The sequence below is a fragment of the Melanaphis sacchari genome, unplaced genomic scaffold (genome assembly GCF_002803265.2).
Source record: "Melanaphis sacchari strain LSU unplaced genomic scaffold, SCAv2.0 Contig174_pilon_pilon, whole genome shotgun sequence".
Classification (NCBI taxonomy): domain Eukaryota; kingdom Metazoa; phylum Arthropoda; class Insecta; order Hemiptera; family Aphididae; genus Melanaphis; species Melanaphis sacchari.
The window spans coordinates 67,804-92,061 of NW_020270814.1; the positions used below are offsets into that span (position 1 = coordinate 67,804).

Genomic DNA, 24,258 nt, shown 5'->3' on the forward strand with positions numbered 1-24,258 from the left:
TGAAAATTCATTTTTATTTTTAATAACTATGTTTAAATACTTTTTAGTTTTTATTAATTTACGTTATTTTCATTGAATATTCTAACCATAGAAAAAAAAATTAAAAATTTGAACTGTTGATATTCAGCACCGTACGGCGTACTCCATTAGCAATCTAAATATTTTAAACCAGTCATTACCATGAGTTCTGACAAAATTGACTATCCAAAAGCGTCCAGTAAGTTCTTTATCATATTATCATCATAGTACCTACTGTGATCGTACCTCTTCATTTTATTATTAATTTATACAACAATTAGATTTTATTATAAAATATCATAATTTAACACCAAACTTTATGAAGTGTTAAGGGCTTAGAAATCACGTTGTTCTGTTAAGTATAACTGCTCATTTTAGTTGAGGACTAGTTTCATTTTATCTTGGTTTGGTTATTTATTTTCATATAGAAATGGATCAAAATTCACGGTCTATCCATTTTTTTAATAATGTCATCTTAGTTCTATAGAATGTATACCTCAGAATTCAGTGATAATGTGTTTTATTGTATTATTTTAGTATATGATTTACCTCTTTAAAAGTATCTTAAACCAAAACTTTAAATTTATCTATTAATATTTCCTGTGTTAAAAACCCATTAGTTTTTACAAATTATTCTAATTATGTATGATATTATTATGCTACACCTAGTTTAACTTTTAAACTTCATTTTGTTAACACATTCCTAAGCTCCACTAATTATAATGCAAATTCTATCGTTACATGTATAAACTAATTTGGATTCCTATTTCTCATGCGTAAAAAATAATATTAGTTTTTATTCTATTTAACTTTACTTACTATTTGTCAGAACTTATTTTATTGCTTGTTTTTTACTGTTAATAGCTATTTTTAATAAACTATTAAAATAAAATAAAATTTCCAATTATAATTTTATGTTGATTTGGTAACCAATAAAGAATTGTAACAGTATTTAAGTAAAAGTTAAATTAACTAATTTATTCCAAGATAGTATCTTTAATACAAACAGTTTGTAACTACATTGGTTAGGTATTCAAATAAGCAAGTACCATGCACAAATAAAAAAATATGAAAACTATATTTGTTTCACATTCATAAATCATAGTAAAAGTGACTTAATGCTACTTTATAAAACAATTGTGTAGTATTTATTAATATGAGTAACAAAAATAAATATATAAGCAAATCATATTATAGTATTAAAAGAAGTTTCACATTTTATTATGAAGTAGTGTGCTAAAGTACTTACACCATTTATTACAACTTTTTGTTACCTTTTTTACTCCCATATTTAAAAATAATTGTTTAATGTTAAGTAGATTTAGTTTAAAGATTTTTATTACTGTATATATAATATCATCATATTTTAAGCCCTAAATGGTATAAAAACAATATTTAGTGGTAAAAATCTAAGTATTAAACAATTTTTAAATGAAAATGTTATCCTATTCTAGAACTAATTAGTGATGCTGGTGTTATCATTTATATTGGAGGATTTCTTTTGATCATTGCATTTATAAGGTATTTATAAAATTTTAACATTATTAGTTAACTTATTTAAAAATAATAAATTTATATTTATAGCCCTTATTGGTTGGAATCATATGATGAAGCGTTCATAAATTTTAAGCACATGGGTTTATGGACATATTGTTTTGATCACTTCCGATACCCTCATTATCAATTTGATAAACTCTTTGATGGTTGCAATACAGTTTTTAGTGAAGAATATTATGTTATTCGAGAATGGTTATTACCAGGTTAATAATAATTAATAATTAATTATAATTCAAATGTTTGATGGTACAAATTTTTTTTTTTTCGAATATTTATTAATTACTATATTTGTTTTAAAAGGATGGCTATTGTTTTTGGAACTTTGTATGACTTTAGCAATATTGTTATCACTTGGAACATTAGCAATGATTGCTGCTGTTATAACCAGATATCCACAACGTCTTGTTCTTAAATATGAATACATGCTATCGGCTGCATGTTTCTTAGCAGCTATAACTTCTTGTTTGTTGAAAATATATTTTTATTTATTACATCTCAAGAATATTGTAATATGGTTTTAATAAATTCCTCTTTTTCAGCTATATTAATATTCTTTACTGTAATCCTGTTTCCATTCAACTGTTGGAGACGTGATTGGCTCATATATCCTGTGTATAACCACTTATCATGGTCATATTATATTGCTATTATATCAGGTTTTGTCCATGCATATGGAGCATGGTATTTATATAAGGTTTGTTAAATATTTGTTTATTTATTTATGAATCACCAAAATATTTATATTTATTTCAGGATGCACGAATTGCTTATGATCAAAGAAGAGAGAGCAAAAATTTAGTAATGCAAATGTATCCTCCTCATGAACGTAACTTCTATGATCAATAAAACTTTTAATAATTTATTTTCTTAAGTTATTTTTAATAAAAAAACTAATCCGTCCATTAGAAATATAACAATCTGTCCATTAATATTAACTGTATAATTTTATATTTAATGATCTATAATTGTATATTATTGTGAAAATTCATCTCATCTAAAAAATTATTATAATGAATAAGTGATAATATTATGTTTTGTTATTTTTTTTATTTTATTAAGAAAACTTACCAAATGTATGGTTCATGTCTTACTACTAATGCATAACATAACATAACAAATGTTATTTTGTTCAGAATAACCCATTTTACTTTAATACAATTAATTTAAAGGTAAAAATAATGTCCAGGGCTTCTGATCAATTTAGTATGTTATGCATTAGTAAGATAAAGACAACTCATTCAGGTACAATGTCCACTCAAGAAAATTTATTTTAAATTTAATTTTATACTAGAAAATTTAAATGACTAAATGATCTTTTTGTTTTAAAATAATTGATTTTTTTTTTCTAACTTTTTGTTTGATACAGTGTATTTATGTTAAACACTAACAATAATTGAAATACATGATTTAATTCATGTAATTTACTTATACATTGCATTATTTTCAAACCGTTATATTGTTACACATTAATTTTAATTATTTAATATTTAAATACAATTTAAAACAATAAGTAGGTATTAAATAACAAAAGTTTATGTTTATTTTATTTTTATACTATTTATTTATTATAACAGACATTATTTTTATGTTAAAATTGAATTTTAATAAAGTAAATCTATTTTCAGTGCTAGTATAATTTACTTTTCTGAGTAAAGCCATGAATTTACTAGTTGTAAAATGCACAAACCTATATTTTACGTTTTCTATTAATGATAATTTTTTTGATTTCTATTTTCTAATAAGTATTCCAACTAAGTAAAGTGTTACAGTTAAACTTTTTTGGATCAAATATAGTAATTTAATGTTTAAAATATGTTTTGCATTACACATTTAGGTATTCTTGTCTTATACCACACATTATACAGTATTGTATTTGTTTGTCTAGATATTTACTGATTGTAACTAATAAGTCATTTGATAAATTAGAAAAAAATTGATAAAAATTAATTTGTCTATAGATTATTGGTATATGACAAAAAACCGAAAATGTGGTTATAAAGGTTAGGTGTTTAACAATGAAAAAAAAATAAGCAATCATAAGAAAAATTAAATATGGAACTGTAATCCATTCTGTTGCATAAAAGTTGCATCTCTAAGACTGAATCATTTTTAATTTTGTATGAATTCATAGAATTATACATACATCACAGTCAATGAATTAGAGCTATGTGGATTACTGAAAAGTTAAGAATTTATTTTCATAAAATTGCATGGAACTTTACTATCATATTTAACTAAAAATATGCTGATGAATATATTTCTTAATACTCATTAAGATATATTTTAAGTTAATAGTTGGGGAACTTAAATGAAAAAAAAAAATTTTAACAGTAAAGAAAATAAAACAAATGAGTATGTAGGACTACAATGATAAAACAACCTTGAATTTTGTACGTTTTATTCAAAAACAAAATAAACAATATTTGATTAGGTCTTAATGTGTATATTATACATTATTAACTTCAATAATAAAAAATATATTACATAAAAGGTGTATAAAATATATTATTATTTTGCTCACTTAATTGAAATTTATATCACTTTATAAAATAACATTAAATATTATCCATAAGACAATTATAATTTAAGTAAATATTTAAAACTATCAGGACAGTGTAATTTTTGTAGTTTGATACTATTTATAATAAATTTGGTTCACACAAGTGTTATGTATATTTGTGAATATATTTTATTTTCTGTAAGTACAATCATTTAACAACAAAAATTATCAATTAAGTCACAAGGTACAAATAATTGGTGACACCATAAATGTATAATATTTATAAAAACGATAATTTCGTTCAAAAATAAAAAATAGTTATAATAAACATGAAGGATAAAAATACTTCAGAAAAAAATACAAATAATAACAATAATTTTATAAAACACTATTACATATTGATAAACGTAGGATCACTAAAATTTTCAAATTCGCATGTACACAATCTTAAAAAAAATAATTATGATAAAAAATGGAAAAATATGATTTAACTTAACAATGTTTTCTCCATTCAATGCAACTAAAAATTTCTATATTAAATACACAAGTTACTAACTGTTTGAATACTGTATAGATAAACATAATGAGTTACAAGATTCAAATAATCATATTGGCAAAATGCAAATTGTCCTGATGACTAGTTTTGTATTCTATTAATACACACTTATCTCTTAAACAATAATTGCCATTTGAAAACTATTTATAAATCACAATTTCCATTTAATATTTGTATTTCTTTCTTTGGCTTAATATTAAATATTTAAAATATGTTCGATTAAAATTCATAAGTCTAATCTGAGAAAAATAATATAAAATGTAAAAGCCAAGAAGTTCAGATCCTCTATCTAAATTCCAATCAGTAATTTATCAACAATTAAAAATATTTTATTATTTATTTTTTTTTTTTTTTTAGTTTTAAAATAAATAAAAATAATGATTTTGTATACAGAAATATATTGGTTTTTTAAATTTCACATCTTAAAAACATGACATAACAGAACTTATGGTTTCATTAGCAAATAAGTCTTTATAATTAAACTGGTGATTGTAACTTGTAAGTCACAGATAAATGAATAATTATAAATGTATATACACTATAGAAATTCAACTGATAGCTATTCTAAACTACCCTGATGATGAATTCAACCCATTAATAATAAAAAAAATCTATAAAAATATATTGCCATCGCTAATAAGCGACTTAGAAATGTTGTTCTAACAGTTATATTAAAACATAATACTAATATTACAATTCTTTAATATTACATTTTGGAATGATTAATATTTAAAAATGTTTTATATTTATTTCTAGTGTTATAGTCATATCACATGTGATCATTGGAGGGGTAATGTTACTGTAACATAAATTTGCATTTGGTAGACTTTTGTAAGGAAGGTAACTCCTGTAATTTATAAATACTGTTCAGAATTTACATTAATCTACTCCAGCAAAACCTTGTGAGCCTTCAATTGCTTTAATTAGTTTGTTTCTCAGTTCATGATAGCTTTCATAAGGTGGAAGATCCAATCTATTAAAACTATATAAAAAAAAATTTTTAAAGAAACTATAATATAAAATAATGAAATATTAAATCATTTTGCTTCTTACCAAGTGTGTGCCCTGGGATAATTTTCTTTGGTGCCCCATCTTTCAATTGTAAACAATTGTGGTCCATTACTTCCATATAACTCTTTGAATCCGTTCATTGGAACTCTAGATGTACCTGTTACAAACTGCAAAAGTCTTGATCTCATTTCATTATTGAATGACAAAACACCCTACAAAAAATGTATGAATAATTTATTATACACTATTACACAATGCTAAAAAATTAACTATATTAACAATACAATTTTATATTCACTACAACAATTATTTGGCTACTAGTTTAGTAATGAATGATTTTATAGAACCAATTTCAAAATATTATAAAAAAAAATCACACATATTATGCCTCCTTTCATTGACTGGGTAAATATTATTAATATAGGTACAGTACATAATACATATATAAATAAATGAAAAAAAACTGACATAATAATATTTTAATTTAAGCATGAAGACATTATAAATCATCAAAAAATTAATTCTTGAGAAAACTCAAATTATTAAAATATATTGTTTATTAAATCTTTAAAAAAAATAAAACAGTTGTCTAAATTGTTTTGAAAAAAACTATTGGATGTATCAAGTTTAGAAAAAATAATAAAAAAATAGTTCAAACATTATTTTTTTTGTAATAATGGATCAATATGAACAAAAGAATATTGCTTAATTATATTGATCTCTAGTTGGAAAAGACTTTAGAACATGTATGTCTTTAGAATTACAAATAATTTAAAAAAAGCTTGATTTAGCATTTTATATTGTTTAGATTAGACAGACATTTATCATAATATTGATGTCTTTAAACCAAATATTAACAATTGTAACAAAAAAAGATGTTACAAATTTCATGTAAACCACTAGCTAATCCTTATACATTCCAAAAATATTAACATCAATGGTGAATTTTTTTTTTTATGAGTGTATCGTGATACTTTTCCATTCTAAAAATGGTGTCATTAATTGAGACCTTTCACCTCATGCTAAAGAACAACCAGAGAAAAATTTTGATTTACGAGCAAATGCAATTGACAAACTATCCTATTTATCTTCATATGAAATTTGCGAATCAAGACATCTTCTTTGATATGTTTAATATTTAATTATTTTATATTTATAATGAGTATAATATCATATCTTTATAGAAGATTCCATACAAATATATGATTTAGTTCAAATGTACATACCCTCCAAAACCATTGAATGACAATATTGTTGGGTGAATAATCTCCTTTGTAATGAGTATTTTCTTTCCAGTCTTTAACATCAATATTTTGAATACCACACATTAAAAGTTCCATTTCATTTTCATCAAATATTTTAATATAACTTAAAGGTACTATGGAACCAAAACCCTGTAGGAAAGCATTCATTTGTTCCTGTATACGAGATACAAATCTCCATTGAATCACTAAACTAAATGTAATAAACAAATTTCATATTAATAATTAATAGATTTTATTAAACAGTATATATAAATAATATTAGATTTTTTTATATCATTTAACATTTTTATTTGAATAAATACAGTATATAAACTTACCTTATATATTCATCTTTATTTTCTTGAGTTAGATGAATATTTGCACCATCAGGTTTCAATTCTCTATGAGACGTATGACCCAGACTATCTTCATCAAGTGAAAAAGTTAAATCTAATTCAGAAGGGTCATTTTCTTTAATCCATAGAAGTGAATTATAATATTCTGAATCTACACTTTCCATATCTTTCAATTCAATGGGTTTTTCCAACATCATTTTATAAAATGGCCGAATAAAGAATGCTATAAAATCAAATATATAAATATTTATTTTAAATATCATATGTATAAAACAATTGCATCTATGTAATAATTACCATCTAATAATTTGCCATGATAAACAGCCATACCAGCTACAGTTCCAATAAATTTGAAATAATGAAGATGTTCTTCATTACATAATCCTGACATAGCATTTATTTGTAATGTATAATTATCCATAGCTGAGTATTCAAAAAGGCCATAATATGGATTGAACATCTCTTTAGACAACAAGAAAAACCATTCTCTAGCTAGACCTCCATAATCAAGTCCAACTTCTTGTTCGAATTCAACCCATAATTTTGCTCTTAATTTGTCTGGATGCATAGAATTAATAATTCGGAATGAGTCTTCGAGTATATTTGATCGTCGTACTTTAATCTCCATTTTGGCAGGTGGCCCATGAGCCTAATAATTATGATATAGATTAATAAAATATATGTTGATATTAATATCTTGAAATCAATAGAAACAAAAAAAAAGTATTTGAGTTATAAAATATTCAAGATATCAAAATATAATTCATGGTGAAATAATCTATTATATCTATTATAACAAAACTATCAGAATTTAAATAAATCTGTCTAATGACTTAAGTTAAACTTACCATTTTACTCAGTCTTGTTTTGAGAGACTCATACTTCCTTTTATAATCTCGAGAATAAGGTAATGCCTAAAAATATTTAAATTGTATAATTTTATTTGCTGAAATATACATAATAAAATGAAGTAAAATAAAACTTACAGGACCAGCGATCTTAGGATTATTTAATCTAGGATCTTCCCATTGAGTTGTTCTCGTATCTAAATAAAAGTATTAGAATAAATTATTTTAAATTAAAATTAATAAAATTACTATCTAAAGTATTTGCATAAAAACATCAGATTATATGTAATTGATTGAAATAATTTTAAATGATGCAAAAACATTTTTGATTATTTTAAGTGATCTAAAGTGCCTAGGTCTAGTAAGAACTAAAAAGTATCATATTTTCTTAAAAATTATACCAATCTAAAGAAATTTTGAAGATACAATAACCTATTTAATAAATCTTATACTAATAATCATATTAAAAAAATATATTGTCAGCAATTTGCACATTAGCAGTCATCTCATACAATAATTAAACAAAATCATTGTATTTAAAAAAATTTTTATGGAAAATATCTTCAATCATTTTCTAAACATTAGAAGTATAAATCAATAAATAAACTTTACAAAGATTTAAACTTAATTTTCAGTGACATAAAAACCATCTTTTCATAAAGCCGTATACACAACAAAAAATAAATACAGTAATCCCCTAAATATTCCTTGTCTAAACCAGAAATAAATTTTTAAGTTTAAATTTAAAAATAGTGTTCTTACTATGATCAATAAAAAATATTCTTCCATCCGCATGAACTCTTTCTTCCCATCCTTCTGGTAATGGTTCTAATTCGTCATTGTAAGCTGATGTAGATACAACACGATCAGCTGCTGGTGGTTGGATTTGATTAGGCATAGAACTTGCTCTACCTGTTCTAGGATCAACCCAAGTTGTAGCTCTTGTATTATGATCAATAAAAAAAGTTCGACCATTGGGAGCAACTTGCATAGACCATCCTTTTGGCAAACCATCAGATCCTTCAGGAACATCTTCTTGAACTACAGTGGTACTACTTTGTTCATTTGAATCAACCTGATCATTCTAAAATATTTATGCAAATATAGATTTAGCATTATGAAATTTGCTAAAAATAATGATATAAATGTAAATTAATTTAATATAATACAATATTATATAGACCGTTTAAAAAAGTGTTATTTCCCTAATGTTCAATCAATATTGAAATACAACTATACATTAGGCATACCTGATTCTGATCAGGATTTTGATCGGCTGTTGCTGATATACTGGAAAGTCGACGGTCAATGTTAGTAAGTGGATCAGACTCTCCATATCCTTCATCACTCTCATCATCTGCATCACTTTGAACAGCCTTTTAACATGCAATATATACAATGGTAATGTAGTAGCATGCATTTTAAATACAAAGATAAATATATACTATTAGTTATTTAAAACAGAATTTTTTTTTTATTGATCTTATTTTAAAAGCCCAGCAATAAGACCATTAGATGTTGATAAGAACAGTAAGTTTTTTATATAGGGTTTGTTTTGTAGGGTTAGAACATGTATGTTAATGTGTGTGCCATGGATGTACCATGGATGTGTCACTAAGAACCCAGGTGGTCACCGATCCGAGAGCTAGTGATACTAATCAATGCTTAACCTCATTATTAACTGAGGCCAACCACTACTGATGCCACACCATGTCAAAATTGAAATTATACAAATTAAATAAAGTTATTTATGTATTAATAATACCTTTAATTTATAAACTTTTGTGAATAGATTTTAAATAATTTAAACAATCATGTTTTATGTTATAATGAGAATTGTGTGAGTTAAGTTTTTTTTTATTTTTTTTTTGTTAAGGGCTCCTAATAATTTTAATTATCATATGATCTGGGGTAAACATATTATTTTACATAAAGGATAGGCAACTCAAAATAACTAGAAGGCCAATTCATAAAATTTTTAAATTAAGTAAACCAGAGTAAAAAAAAAAAAATAAGATTAATAACATTTAACATTTACTTTTTATATTTATTTAAATACATGTTTTAATGTTAAAAAACATAATAAAATAAAATACAGAAAAACACTACAGAAATTGTATAAATTTAAAAATATAATAAGGGTAAAAAAAAAGTACACAGGACATCAGTGTACCATCTCTGTTCAAAAAAAAAATTGAAATAAATCCCAAAATTTAGTTTAACATTAATCATTACATGAACAGGTTTTTTCTCAGTACTTTTTTTCATCAATAGATGAAAACAGCTAATAAGTTTAAAAAAAATTCAGTCTTATGGTTTAGAAATTTATAATAATAATATACATTACTATCTTAAGCATTAAGATAAGGCGAGTTCCTAACACCTTGATTCAATATTTTGTATTTTTTGTACAATAAGTTATTATTATATTTACATTCAAAAAATACAGATGAGATAACATGCTACTTAACTTAAAAAATAAATATATTTTGTAAATAATGACACTGACAATAACTTTTACCTTTTTTCGAGTAGGATCACCTTTATCAGTTTCTGGAGTATCTACACTGATATGATATCTTCTTTCAAATTCCGTGGCTGCTAATGCCAAGTTTTGAATTGTATTTGCATCTGGTAGATCCCTAAAATAATGAAAAAAGCTAACTATACATCATTCATACTCATAGAACGCTAAATTAAAAAAAAGTTATATTTTTACAATATTTAAAATACTGAATACAAAACTAATTAACAAAAATTATATCATTTTAAAGTAAACTTTTATGGTAAGAAAACAGACCTTGTAAATCTGTCATCATGAAACATATTAAAAACTAAAACAATCATTCTAATATTCTACACATATTTTCAATATTAAACTCACGTTATTGTAGGTCTTTCCCACTGAGTAGATCTAGCTAAATGATTTACGTAATAAGTTCTCCCATTGGCATCTTGTCGTTCTTCCCATCCAGAAGGTAAAACTCCTTGAGGCTCAATAACATTTGGTGTATAAGACTAAATAAATATATTAAATTATTGATAGAACACAAATATATTTAATTGATTTCTTACAGAAGGTGAGTGTGAAATGTTTAAAATTTCAGCATTTTCAATCATTTCCCATTCGCCATCTGCAGACAAACGACCAGAAGTTCCGGGTTCATGTTCTGGAACGTAAGCCAGATATAACTCAAGATAACCTTTTACTCTTGATCTTGCACTAATAAAAATGTGATAAATATTTAAATTAAAATTAAAATAGTTTAAATTAAAATTCCTATGGTAAAGTTAAACTCAACAAACCTTCTAGGTTTTAATACATATTGAAGACTGCATATATTTCTGCCAATTATTTCTTTTGGAACATTATTTAATGGTACTTCAACCATTCCTAGGAAATCATCTCTTGTGAGACGATTTTCATCAAATACTTGTAAAACTAATTTATGTTCATGAGGACGGACCTGAAAAATACCGATAAAGTAAGATATTATCAACTTCTATTTTGTAAAAATATTTACTGTGATAATTTAAAAATAAAAACCACTATGATACTTAAAGGCAATTAATACTATTTTAAATATTGTCTAATACCATACATTTGAATAGCTTGGATAAAAAATCTCCAAACAACAGTTTATATTTTTACTAACACAGCAATCGATTCAAAAATGTACTATTCATATAATATTGTTTAATTTGTAGATATACAATGTACATATCATAGTTCTATATTCTATATTAAACATAACTAAAATAAACTATTTAAGTATGAGGAAAATAAACTACACTAAATTTAATTTAATTTATAAACTAAAAATTAATTTAATACATATAAGTTTTAATATAAAGTTAATAAAAATATTGTGCATATTAGTTTTTTAAACCAGTAGTTCATGTGGGTTCAGAATAACTAGTCCATTGCAAAACGTAGAAATTTTCCTTGATTAAATAGAATACATTTTTTTATTAAGCTTATGCTTAATTAATTTAATGGACCAATCATAGGTTACATTTAAGGGATGTTTATAAGCTCACTATTGATTTATTAAATTTTTTGTAATTATTCATACAATCGGCATTAGTTATTTTAAATTATTTTATAAATATATATAGAAGCTAAACACAATCCAATCACTCTTAAATCATTCAAAATAATACTGAAGCATAATTTAAAATTAGTGTAGTTACTAGTTATAATTTACTCCAGAGGTTTCCAAACTTTTCTTACTCGTGGCGCTCTTTTAGAACTGAAGTTAGCTTATAGTGCCCTTAATAAAATGTACAACCTTTTTTAAATAAAATAGATAAAATATTGTTGTTTATTTTTAGAACAGATAACATAGTAGGCAGCCACGGCGCACAGTTTGGAAACCTCTGATTTACTCTGTTGTAATCTACTGAAAATAATATATTAACTGCATTAACATTTATATTTATATCAAATAATTTACTTACCCGAAAGACAAATTCTTCATTCCAAACTGGATTTAAGGTCTAAAAATTAAAATATATGTTATTTTTCAAAATAATGTCCTACTAATAAAAATATATTAACAACCAAACTAGGAAATCTATGATAATTAGGTAATATAACGTCTTTAAAGCCATTTTTGTTTAACAGAAAAATACCTATAAGTTTAGTTTAGATCTTAAACCTTAATTTACTTTAACATTTAGATTCATAATACAATATTCAGAAATCAATAAACAAATAATAATATATATTATTTACCTTTTTTTTAGTTTTAGTTAAAACTGAGTCTATAGTTACATTTCCAACAATAGTGTTCAATTCAATTCTTACATAAGGATCACTTAAAAAAAAAAAATGAAAAATTTAAATAAATAAAAAATAATATTTAATTTAACAACTATAAAATATAAAATATATAGCTTACCTTGCACCAAATATATCTTTCTTTGCAAGTGAATGACCAGCAACCACTCTTAATCTCAGAAGTGGATCTTGATTCTAAAATATTGATAATTCATTGTTTGATATTACTCATATTTTAAATACATTATTTATTTTATTAATAATATTTTTATAAAACGTCATAAAGAACTCTACATAACAATACTTAATATAGCTATAAATTAATTTAGATTTATAATAAAAATTATGTTAGACATTATAGAGATCAGTGAATGATACAATTAAATAACGTATGGGTAGTGTCGTTTACATAAGAAAGTCAGTCACTTGAGAAATTGAATATAGAATTGGTCATTCACACTTTACATAATTACTCATAATTGACAAAGACAAGTAATCAATGTATGAAACATATTCCTTGTTGAAAACTGATAAATAGTTATATTAATAAAACACAACCACATAATATATTTCATACTATTTTCCTACCAAAGAATCACATACCTACTTTATTAATTAGTAGCAGAAATAATCATTTCACATTAAGTACAGATTCAAAAACTATATGAGTTCCTCAAAGCAAAATTTCATTTAACCATCTAACTTAATTACTCAATTATTTTAACTCTCACCTACAAACTATAAAGGGTGTAGACTTACTCCAAATCTTATTAAAATAAAAATTACAAATTTTCATCATGATAACAAGTTTGCCAATTACAATTTGAAAATTACTTTCAGAAGACTTGAGTTAAAGCCTATCCTAAAATATATATAAATCTCACCCTCAGCAATACATTCCCATTTAATAATCATCTAAATAATCTAACTAATAAAATAACTTATTAACTTAATATAATCAATGTTAAAGGATACTAGAAAGACAAATTTTTATTTAAGGCTTTATGTTTTTACGAGTCATAACCTCCTTTAGAAGAAATAACCTACTTTAAGCTGAATTTTAATAAAGACATAGGAAATGCGGGCACCTTATGTACAAATGGGGCATTATTTCTAATCCAAGATATAACTAAGAAATTTAGACTCAAAAATGTTGAATGTATTTTCTTGTATTTTGTATCTAGATAGTTTTTTCAAGTATCTTACTCATCCACAATTGTATATCATAAAATAATTTTAATTTAGGAATAGTAGTGCATACCAACCCATAAATTAATATTTATTTTTCACCTTTTCTATTATCAGATCACTACATTTATTAATATTTGAAACTTGCAGACTTAAGTTTTTTATGCATAAATAGATAAATAATAATGATGATTTAATTTCTACAATTCATATACAGAATTTAGGATCTTCCAGATATTGAGTAACAATAAGATGAGAATTAAATAGGTTGTTACACAGATTTTCTCCATTTTATACACAGAATTTGGAAAACCCTGCGTATATTAAAATATAAAATCTTGTTATTATATAATTTCTTAATAATTGTTAAAAAAAAAAAAAAAAAAACAGAAAACCTAAGAGTGTTTTTTCATACCATAAATTTTTTTTCAAATTTACCTAATTATTAGTTACTACATGGCTACCGTAATATTTTGATGTTGGATCTTTTTTGTGGATATTAGTGCTTAATTTAAACTTGGATTTACCAATATATTTAACCACGTACAATATACATATAATAACTAACCATTATAACATAGTTTGTTTATGCTTAAAATCAAGTAATGACCTCCATTATATTTATTCTAAAAACTTAAGTATTTAATAATACAAAGAAGAATAAACAATTCTATTACCACATGTAACCTAGTATAGGTTTGTTTCTCACGATTCATTTTTAATATATACACATAATTTTTATGTTTCTCACATTTATAGCATTATATAGGTACACATTCCATTATAGTTAATGAACAGTAGTTAGTACTTAAATGTTTGTATATTATGAATTTTGAATAATAAATTAGAAGGCACCAAGTTATATAGTATCAATACAATAGCAGTTTACTGTATGATCTTAACATATGCTGAAATGCATAAGGTGATCAAATGTATTTTTGGGGGGGGAGGCTGTACTCTTCCTAGGGATAGACATGTACCGGTCCATGGAGGGCTTAGTCTGCATTATGGGGAGGCTATTTTCAAACTGGGGGCTAAGCCCCTCTCCAGTAACTATGCCTATGAATCTTAATAATTATCCAAAATAGGTTATTTAAAACGAATAAAGATATATTAAAATCACTGATGTAATAGTGAACACATCTATAAGAAATACGTAAAATTCATAAAAAATAACTTGGTCTCCTTAAACAAAAAATCCACAATATTAAATTACAATTTAAAATACTATTTATATTCATTCTAAAATAGGTCTATGAGATTGCAATAGTAAATAAATACAAAGAATTACTTAAAGGTAATTAAATTAAACAAGTATGGATATCATACATTATTTGCAAACATTGATCTATTTTAATTAATACATTTCTCTGGCTGATCAATATATAATTCATGTAGATTCTTAAACATTAAATTAATAAAAAACTATTATGATTTGGATTCATTTTTTGTTAATTATATTTTTTGAAGAGGGCGGTAGATAAATATTATAATTTATGATTGATGATCAACTACATTTTAAATAATGTTGTATACTTGCATACATTTAAACAATAATATTTTCAATAAAAAAAAAACTCACGGTTAGTGTTGATTCCATTTTCCAATATCGGTACAACCTAATATTTTAAGATCGCCCTAAAATCACTGGTATAAATTGTTATTGATATATTGACACATATTTGCAATTAACAACTATAATTATCCTATGACTATTATTTTACAGAAATATGTGAGTATGTGACAATTTAAAGAGTAAAGTAAAATTTATGATAGCCTGATATAAAAAAACACTGGACAATGACCATTGGACGAGGGTCACCATATGTTTTCCAGTCTCTTCAAATCATCGACTCAAAATATTGTATTATTCATCTGTCTAGTATGCATGATCCATCTAAGGTTGTACCTTGCACGAAAATAATTGCAAAAAAAGAATGACGATTTATTTTAATGTTTAATAACTTATTATCAATGTAGATAATATGCATATTATGTATAAAATAATTATAATCAAAACCAGTTTTAGGGGTAGTTGAATAGACTGTTGTCTATGTATAAAACAGGTTAGATTTTAATTTTATCGTACCTGTGGTCTGTGGCCCATACAGTTTTGTAATTATTTAACATTAAATATAAAAAAAAAATATATTAAATTTAAATTTACACACCTTTGTTACTCATATTCAAAATGTGCCTATGCTAATACTTTATTTTACAATGAAACTTGTTTTTTCATTCTATCTGACATCAATTTTAGAAGCTGCAAAAATACTTTGATTGAAGGTGGTTTAATTATTGAAATACTTTAAAATTTCAAAGTAAAAAATATATCTCATGAACATATTTTAAAGTAAGAATTTTTTTATTCAGCAATAAACGATAATAACAGAGAAGTAGTAGATATTGTTCAAACAGACCCTCCTCTGCCGTCGGTTAAACACGAAAAAAAAAGTTAGAAATTCAAAATTATTTTGTTGTTTAATAAAAATTTTAATAAATATTCATACCTAAAATTTAAAAATGTATTTTACAAGGTTCTTTGAAAGTAAATGGTTAATCGTGTAACCAAAAAATCTAAAAATGAAATAAACTCGGATATTTTTTAGACATTTTAAATTACAAATTTGGTTAAAATTAGATATTTCAACGAATAATAACAATTTTAGTTATTTTATCATACTTCAAAAATATTTTTAATGGATAGGTACTTGAAACTTTTAATTATATTATTTTACTATTGTAGAAGGTACTATTATTTTTTTATACATACAATGAAATTGTTAAATGCAATGTTTTCGATAAAAATTAATTCAATGTAAGTCTAGTATATTACTATTAATAAAATAAATTACTTTAATATCAATACAAATACACCATCAAATATAGGTGTTTATACTGTTTATAGTAATACATAGACTGACATTCTGCCTTCGCTCTAAATCGTTTTTCATATTAAATGATTTATTAAATTTAAATTTAACTCATAAGTAGATTCCTACATTACAATGATTTACTCATTGACGAAATATATTCAACGCCTACTGTATAGGTACGGGTACCTACACTATACAGCATTAAGTTTTTGCCTATACAAAATATAAAAAGTTGAAAATTTTTTTGGGAATATGACAAGTATAAAAACTATAGTAATTAATTTAATCTATTGATATTCTATAGTTTTTTAAAAATTATAAGGAGTACAATAAATTTATTATCCAGAGATATGTAAAATAATTTTAATGCAATGGACTAATGGAGATTTGAAGGGTAAGGATTTATGATAATTTATACATAGTAACCAGACCCGGATTAAGGCGTAAGTAGAGTAGACTGAAGGAGCCTATATAACCACAGATTTAGGGGCACTGCATACTATCCTGATGTTATTTTCATTAAAATATTGGAAATTTGAAATAGTAAAAATCAATGCATTTTGTCATTTGATATTCTTTTTAATTATTGACAAACGCGTTTTAAATTGTTATCTCCCATAAATCACAGGATTAGATATGCAAATTATGCGATCATTGATTTATTGATACTCTTAAATATAAACATATTCGAGAAGACAAGCTTATGAAAAATATCAAATATTTATGGATGTATACCCAGTACCCACATTGTATAAATTATAAAACACCTAGTTGATAGTTATCTTTTTTTTTATTGATCGAAATTACATTGACAGCTAGGTCATTAATATATACACATTTATAGTATTTACATTTTAATATTTTTAACAAAATATAGATTCTATACTAAATTATGTAATTCAGATTTGTTTAGAAATAAAATTAGGTTTCTTACATCGTTACATCAAGTAGGTTTGGACTTAGAACTTGGCAGATTTGTTCGGGAATGTGAAATTGATTACGGAAATATTGGTATTTTAAACCGAGTTTTGTGGTTGTAAAGAAATACAAGTGAAACGTTGGCAAAATATTGTATTGATGATGTTGTTGAAAACTCAAGTTATTACTTATAAATGAGTTTATTTATTTTTTCAAAATTAATTTCCACGAATAAAGGTGTAAAATCTGTTCTCTCTGTATATAAGTACATCAAAACCAAAGAACTACAGTGTATGTTTCCAAATTTAGAAATAGTTATTCATATGTATCTTAGTACAGTAATTTCAAACTGCTTAAACAAGAGGGCTTTTTCCGTTCTTAAAAAGTAAAATCTTATTTGAAGTTATTGGTTAACCACGAAGGAGGGAAGGCTGAATGATGAATGCATTAGCAATATTTAGCATTGAAGCAAGAATTGGTCGAAAAATTAGACTTTAATAATACTTTTAACAGTTTAAACTAAATTACCTACAAAAAAGCAAAAAAGAAAAAAAAAAGTACCTATAAATAATGGTTCATTATTTTTTTTATAATACGGTTATTTTTTAAATATCAAAAATAAATTTTGTTTGATTTTATGTTTTTACTAGTTTTTACATATATATGTTACGGTAAATGATGTTATATCAGAAATTAACGTTATTCACCGGTTATTAACGTTATTTACCTACGAATGTGGGAATTATCGTTATTTTCTAGTGAATAACGTTAATAACCGTATGATTTGGGAAATTTTGATCTGATTATAAAATAAAAGAGGTTATTGCGGAAGATTTAAAAAAATAACCAAAGAACCAATCATCAAAGAAGACAAAATCGGAAATTAAATCATAGAAATCGCAGAAAAAAATTCGGAACTTGGTACTTAAATATTCTTTAATTATTTAACGATAAATTTCCGAATTTTAAATATAACAAAAATAAAACTAAAATATAAATATTTGAAAATTATTTTAAATATTTTTTTGATGATTGTCAAGAAAATATTTGTATTGCATGTAAAAATTCAAAAAAAAATTTAGAAAAACAAGGAGAGGAAATGATGAAATTTTCTAAAGAAAAGTTTCCTCAGCTTGAAATAGGCTTAACTGTATGTGTATTTATACCAAACGTTGATAGAGCTCGTGATTCTATGCAAAATATACTATTAGTTGTCACTCAAGTTGAACATGATTTATACAAACTCTGTAAGTTAATTCTTAATGAAAAAATATACTATTAAAATTAAAATTTGTTTTATTATTTTATAAATACGGAATATAGTTTTCTTAAATATTATTTCACATGCCAAAAATAGCTGTTTGCAAATAAAATCTATTAGACATGGACAATGTGATAAAATTAGCAGATGGTAGACAGTTGACACTGAGGGAAGTAGCTAGTAATAATTCGGTTGCGAGCCCTCGAAGGTACCAGCGTTGTCATTGCAAGACTAGTTGTAATAATAATAAGCATTGTGCTTACCTTGGGGCTGAAAAATTATGTTATATTAAATGTCATGGGAGTAAAACTTGTAAAAATAAATAAAAAATAATAATGCATTTATTCTATTTTTAAAAATATCTGGGTACTTACATAATTTTTCAAATTATTGTAGTATTTGAGATTCATGCGCTTATCTGATTTATAACATCAATTACCTGTGTATTTGGTCATTAACGTGATTATCCAGTTTATAACGATAATTACCTGTATATTTGGTAAATAACGTTAATAACCGGTGAATAACGTTAATTTCCATTTAACATCATTTACCGTAACATATACATGGCTAATAAACCCAAGTATCGAGTAGAGTAATGATAGGTTATTGATTGATAAATTAAGAAAATGTATACAATATATATTTTAAATAGAGACACCAAATTGTTTACAGCTTTCGGGAACTGTAGACCTTAATCCGGACCTGGTAATAATAGAAACTATACTTGGAGTGATTCATTTAATGTATAATCCATTAGTTAAAAAATATATATCTTAAATAATCTTAAATCATTAGAAAACAACATTTTCAATAATTTTTAAGTTTCTTATCTTTTTGAATTACAAAATAAATTTTTAATTTTATATTTTGAAATATTGCAATCTATCGAAATTAAATTTCGGACAAGTAGATTATTAGTTAAAAGTATTTAAAGATTAGAAAATCGAAGTAGTAGACCAACATTTTTCAGGGTACCCCTTTACCAAAGGCGGATCCAGAAATTCTCTATGAGGGAGAGGGATGCCTAGACAGCAAAAAAAAAAGGTCATCAGATAAAAAAAGCAAAAAACTTGGCCCAATAATATCTTTTTTTATTTAATTTGTAGGGACCCCTTCGTCTCCATTGGATCTGCTCCTGCCCTTTACTAATTTACTTTCTTCATTTAAACTTTAATACTTATACCTCATTAAGTACTTATCCAAAATTGGATTTGTATACATCGAAATACTCCAAAAAATATTCTACTTTGAAATAAGTAATTAAAAAAACATATTCTCATTAAAAAAGTAAAAATAATATTTTTTGTAATAATGAGTATTTTACATTAAATTAATCATCCGGTATAGACGTAAAGTATACTATAAGATAATATACTGTATCTTTATGACTTTATTACTTTATACGTTTAAATATTTTAATAAATTAGAATAAGCAACTACTATCTACGTTGAATTGTAATTTACAAACGCCAAATGTTTTTAAGAAATATAATCTACTTAACTATTTACAGTAAAAAAAATTGGTTCTTATTAAAAAAAAAAAAAAAACAGGAAATTCTGTATCAATACAAATTTAACAACAGAACATGGTTCTAAGTATCTAGGTATCAATTTAAAAATCCAAAAAATAAGAATTTCGTAAGCGTGCCTGGTAAATCCTCTGTTCCCAACTGTTGTAGTATAATATAATCATATTTTAAGAATAACCTTCAAAACTACCAAATTAATTTCATAAACTTGACATCAATGAATCAGTTTCTATTCCCAAATCAAAATAAAGTATTATTTACAAAATTATCGACTTCAGATTTAAAATTCAAAAACTTTATATACTACAAGTAAAATCAAAAGTAAAGATGTCAATATACATCAATTTTTTTTAAGAATTTTATACAACACTTAGTATGTTAATGCTATTTTGATTTTTTAAAATTTTATAATTTGATATTATTCAATTTTTTTAATTTAAAGCTAAATTTTATTAATATATATGTATGACATATTACTTATTAATGACAAGGTAGCATTTATATAGTTATTGCTTATTAAAGAAAATACGTATACCATTATATTATATTAGGTATATACTAATAATTATGATTATCACATAATAAAAATTATCGCAATTAAGACCACAGAGTAAATAGGTACTTACGTACATAGGTACTTATCTAGTAGGTATATGATTTTAAGTTATATAGGCGTATATTAGCGGTATTAAAAGATTTAGAATAACTGTGTAATAAAAAAAAAAATTATTTATATAAATACAAGTTATATTATTATGCTTTTATAAATAGCATTTTTTAATTACACCTGATTGCATTTATTTTCAGTTAATTATCTATTATTTCTAAATTGTACTTATTTTGTATTGATTTATTCGTGCAATTAAAATTTTTATATTTAGAAAACTTAATATAATTTTTATTCAAATACTTATTAAATTATAAATATTTCATAGCACATTTTTAAACAACATTAAATTATAATATAATTTTACGTTATAAGTCATAACTGATATTTTTTTTTTCATATTATTTAATTTTATATTGATGAAACATTGTACTTCACGTATATTTTAATAATATAAAAATTATCAACTTTAGCAAGATGAACATCACAACATTATTATTCGTATAAAATTATAAACAAGCAATTAATGTTGGCCAGTTGACATTGAGTTATGTTATGCATAGTACCTATTTAATTTTAAACATACCTAGCTTTAAATAATATATTTTAGTGTTTATAATATGTATAGTATTAATCTCTATAAATGGATGTGTAGACGTATAATTTTAGGTACAATAGTTAAAATTTAAAATAATATAATACCTAACCGTTAAAAATAATCACTCTAATGCTTAGAACCTACAGGTCCTGGATTTTAAATGAATTCTCAGTATTATTGAAACGCTGCATTTTTGTACATAGGTACCTAGTCTAATAATAATATAATTAATCGTAAATTCACTATAACAAGTTAATTCAAAAATTGAATACCTATGTGAATGACTATAAATATAGCTTTTTAATGGATGATCGCTGACAGATGGATAACTTTCATATCACATGTAATCTTTATCAAACTGAGAAGTAACTGTGACTGAAACGTTTTGCTTACTTTTTTATTTTTAATTATTTCTGTGTATTTTCATACATACACATTAATTTTAACTAATATCTAAATATTGTGTTTGGACTACCTAAGTAACAACAACACCAATAATAATAATAATAAATCTAAATGCTTTCATAAGTACCTACATCAACTCCAGGCTTCAGCTCTTAAGATATATATTACTAGTTTTTAAATTAGAAAGTAGAATTGTATATATAACTAAGTAATCATAATATACAGGTATCAGTTAATTTTTTTTTTAAATTATAATTTAAGTAAAATGACAACTATAATATATCTTTTTTTCTTTAAAGAATGTTTCAATTTATTCCAAAGTAACAAATTTAAGACATTTAAAAAATTTAATTATTAATGTATTTTAAGTACCTAAATATATAGTTTTAGAAGTTTCTAATATTAACTTACTTAAGAATAATGAAAACATTAGAAATATTATGCAATTTCAACTATCATTTATATTTATTTTATTATATAATACTAAAACTCAAAATGTATTGTACTGCATAATTATAAAAAAATGTATGGGTTATTTATAACATTTAATTAAGCATTAATTAACTTCTAAGAAAAATATTTTAATTATCAAATTACATTTCAGACCCTAAAATTTATAGTATATTACTCAGTTCACCTGTGGTATATTAACATATTATAAAAGTTGAGAAATCAAATAAATCCATGATCTGGTACATAATATACATTAAAAATGTTAAATAAAGGTTTTTGATAAATATCAAGAAATTATTTAGTTTTTACTTCAACAAGTTTACCGTAGTAAGTCCAACTGGTGGAATAATGGTTGATTTTCTTGTAGGTCTTCTAAGTGGTTCTGGAGAAGTACCAGTATGTCTACTTCCTGTTGAATGCCGTCGTATCGGTATAATACCAGCAAATCTCCTTCTTGATGGAGGTGCATTTTCATCAGTAGAAGGAACTTGAAGAAAATTTGAACTTGAACTTGATATAGTATTATTATTCATTTTTAAAAATATATAAATAGGTAGGTGTAAAAAAAAAAAAATTCTAGTAAATAATTAAAACAAAACTGTTTTATTAATGTTTAACAAAAAATTGACACCTATAATACTGAACAATTAGGCTTATCTGACATAGTAAAATGAGCTATCTAATCTTAATGTTTCAATTGGTTATTGGTGTTTTATCTTTGTGTATGTATATTAAACCTTAAAAGCACTAATATTAATGATTACATTTTTGTTTTATTTTGACAATAAGGTAAGTAAAAAAATCAAAATAAAATATATTAAGTAAAAAACAATTTTTCTTGTAACAAACAAAAAAAAATGAATATAGAAAATTTTTCAACAATATAAATCAATGTTATTATAAGTTACTGCCATCATTGATAAATAGATGACCAATCAGTAAGGGTTCTTCAGTTTCAATAGCAACTTCTACTATTATCCCAACCATTTCACATTTTAATTTATGTAGTAACCATCCATTTTCTAATGTCAAATTATATATTTTGGAATCAGGAATAATACAGCTATAGTCATCACAATTATTGAAAAACATATTATTATCCCCCTGAATACCAAACTCCATTTTATATGGCATTCCATATGGATCTAATGCACTCAAAAATATTTTGTGGGAGTCGTAAGGCTTTAATGCTTTAACAGTGATTTCAAAGTATAATGTTGATTTAATTTCAAAATGACAAACAAATATCCTATGATAAGAAGTATTTTCATTGTTACCATTTAATCTAAAGCAACCGCCACCTAAAACTGCTTCACCGTCAATATAAGAAATACAAGGAAAGTTACCATCTAGTAAACATAATGGAACAGATGGTTGATAATTTAGTTTTGATAAATTATACCAGGCATCCAAAGAAGACAAAACAAAATTTTCAATCTTTTTTGATCCATAACCTCGACAAAAGTACGTAGAAAATGGTAAAGAACAAGGAATGTGAATATACAAAAACGGATAAAGTTTTCTCCAAAATGTATCTTCTACCAAAT

The 24,258-nt window shown here is 24.2% G+C and overlaps 3 protein-coding genes across 4 annotated transcripts; 1 reads left to right on the forward strand and 2 right to left on the reverse strand.

The window, feature by feature from the left end:
* The first annotated feature begins 37 nt into the window (after nucleotides 1-37).
* LOC112592414 lies at nucleotides 38-2,903 on the forward strand. The gene is made up of 6 exons (XM_025336445.1): nucleotides 38-217; nucleotides 1,473-1,539; nucleotides 1,603-1,778; nucleotides 1,876-2,037; nucleotides 2,115-2,269; nucleotides 2,329-2,903. Exons 1-6 carry the CDS (start codon nucleotides 181-183, stop codon nucleotides 2,419-2,421), a joined length of 690 nt encoding a protein of 229 aa, XP_025192230.1. The 5' UTR covers nucleotides 38-180; the 3' UTR covers nucleotides 2,422-2,903.
* Nucleotides 2,904-5,008: 2,105 nt separating this feature from the next.
* LOC112592399 (E3 ubiquitin-protein ligase Nedd-4) lies at nucleotides 5,009-23,499 on the reverse strand. 2 transcript variants are annotated; one of them, XM_025336427.1, is made up of 17 exons: nucleotides 23,035-23,499; nucleotides 12,995-13,068; nucleotides 12,829-12,910; nucleotides 12,552-12,590; nucleotides 11,397-11,557; nucleotides 11,166-11,313; nucleotides 10,975-11,108; nucleotides 10,612-10,732; nucleotides 9,341-9,466; nucleotides 8,853-9,174; nucleotides 8,229-8,287; nucleotides 8,091-8,156; nucleotides 7,540-7,891; nucleotides 7,225-7,465; nucleotides 6,869-7,097; nucleotides 5,685-5,854; nucleotides 5,009-5,613 (listed from the first exon to the last, which is right to left on the reverse strand). In XM_025336427.1, the coding sequence occupies exons 1-17, from the start codon at nucleotides 23,242-23,244 to the stop codon at nucleotides 5,511-5,513; spliced, it is 2,637 nt and encodes an 878-aa protein (XP_025192212.1). In that variant the 5' UTR covers nucleotides 23,245-23,499; the 3' UTR covers nucleotides 5,009-5,510. The 2 variants fall into 2 exon arrangements, with proteins under 2 accessions (XP_025192212.1, XP_025192213.1); XM_025336428.1 differs by lacking the exon at nucleotides 23,035-23,499 and adding an exon at nucleotides 15,644-15,829 and having other exon boundaries at nucleotides 5,012-5,613.
* A 56-nt stretch (nucleotides 23,500-23,555) lies between these two features.
* On the reverse strand, nucleotides 23,556-24,253 carry LOC112592434 (the record flags this gene model as incomplete). The annotated part of the gene is made up of 1 exon (XM_025336488.1): nucleotides 23,556-24,253. A coding segment is annotated over one exon (645 nt), but the record flags the coding sequence as incomplete, so codon positions are not given.
* Nucleotides 24,254-24,258: the final 5 nt, after the last annotated feature.

What these genes read in the sequence shown, in the direction of transcription:
- LOC112592414 (XM_025336445.1), top strand. Translation starts at nt 181, where the DNA reads ATGAGTTCTGACAAAATTGACTATCCAAAAGCGTCCA. An exon ending in TCGAGAATGGTTATTACCAG is followed by an intron (nt 1,779 to 1,875) that starts GTTAATAATAAT and finishes TTGTTTTAAAAG; the next exon opens with GATGGCTATTGTTTTTGGAA. An exon ending in CTTAGCAGCTATAACTTCTT is followed by an intron (nt 2,038 to 2,114) that starts GTTTGTTGAAAA and finishes CCTCTTTTTCAG; the next exon opens with CTATATTAATATTCTTTACT.
- LOC112592399 (XM_025336427.1), bottom strand. Translation starts at nt 23,244, where the DNA reads ATGAATAATAATACTATATCAAGTTCAAGTTCAAATTTTCTTCAAGTT. An exon ending in GTGATCCTACTCGAAAAAAG is followed by an intron (nt 9,467 to 10,611) that starts GTAAAAGTTATT and finishes GCATGTTAAAAG; the next exon opens with GCTGTTCAAAGTGATGCAGA. An exon ending in AAAATCCTGATCAGAATCAG is followed by an intron (nt 9,175 to 9,340) that starts GTATGCCTAATG and finishes TAAATATTTTAG; the next exon opens with AATGATCAGGTTGATTCAAA.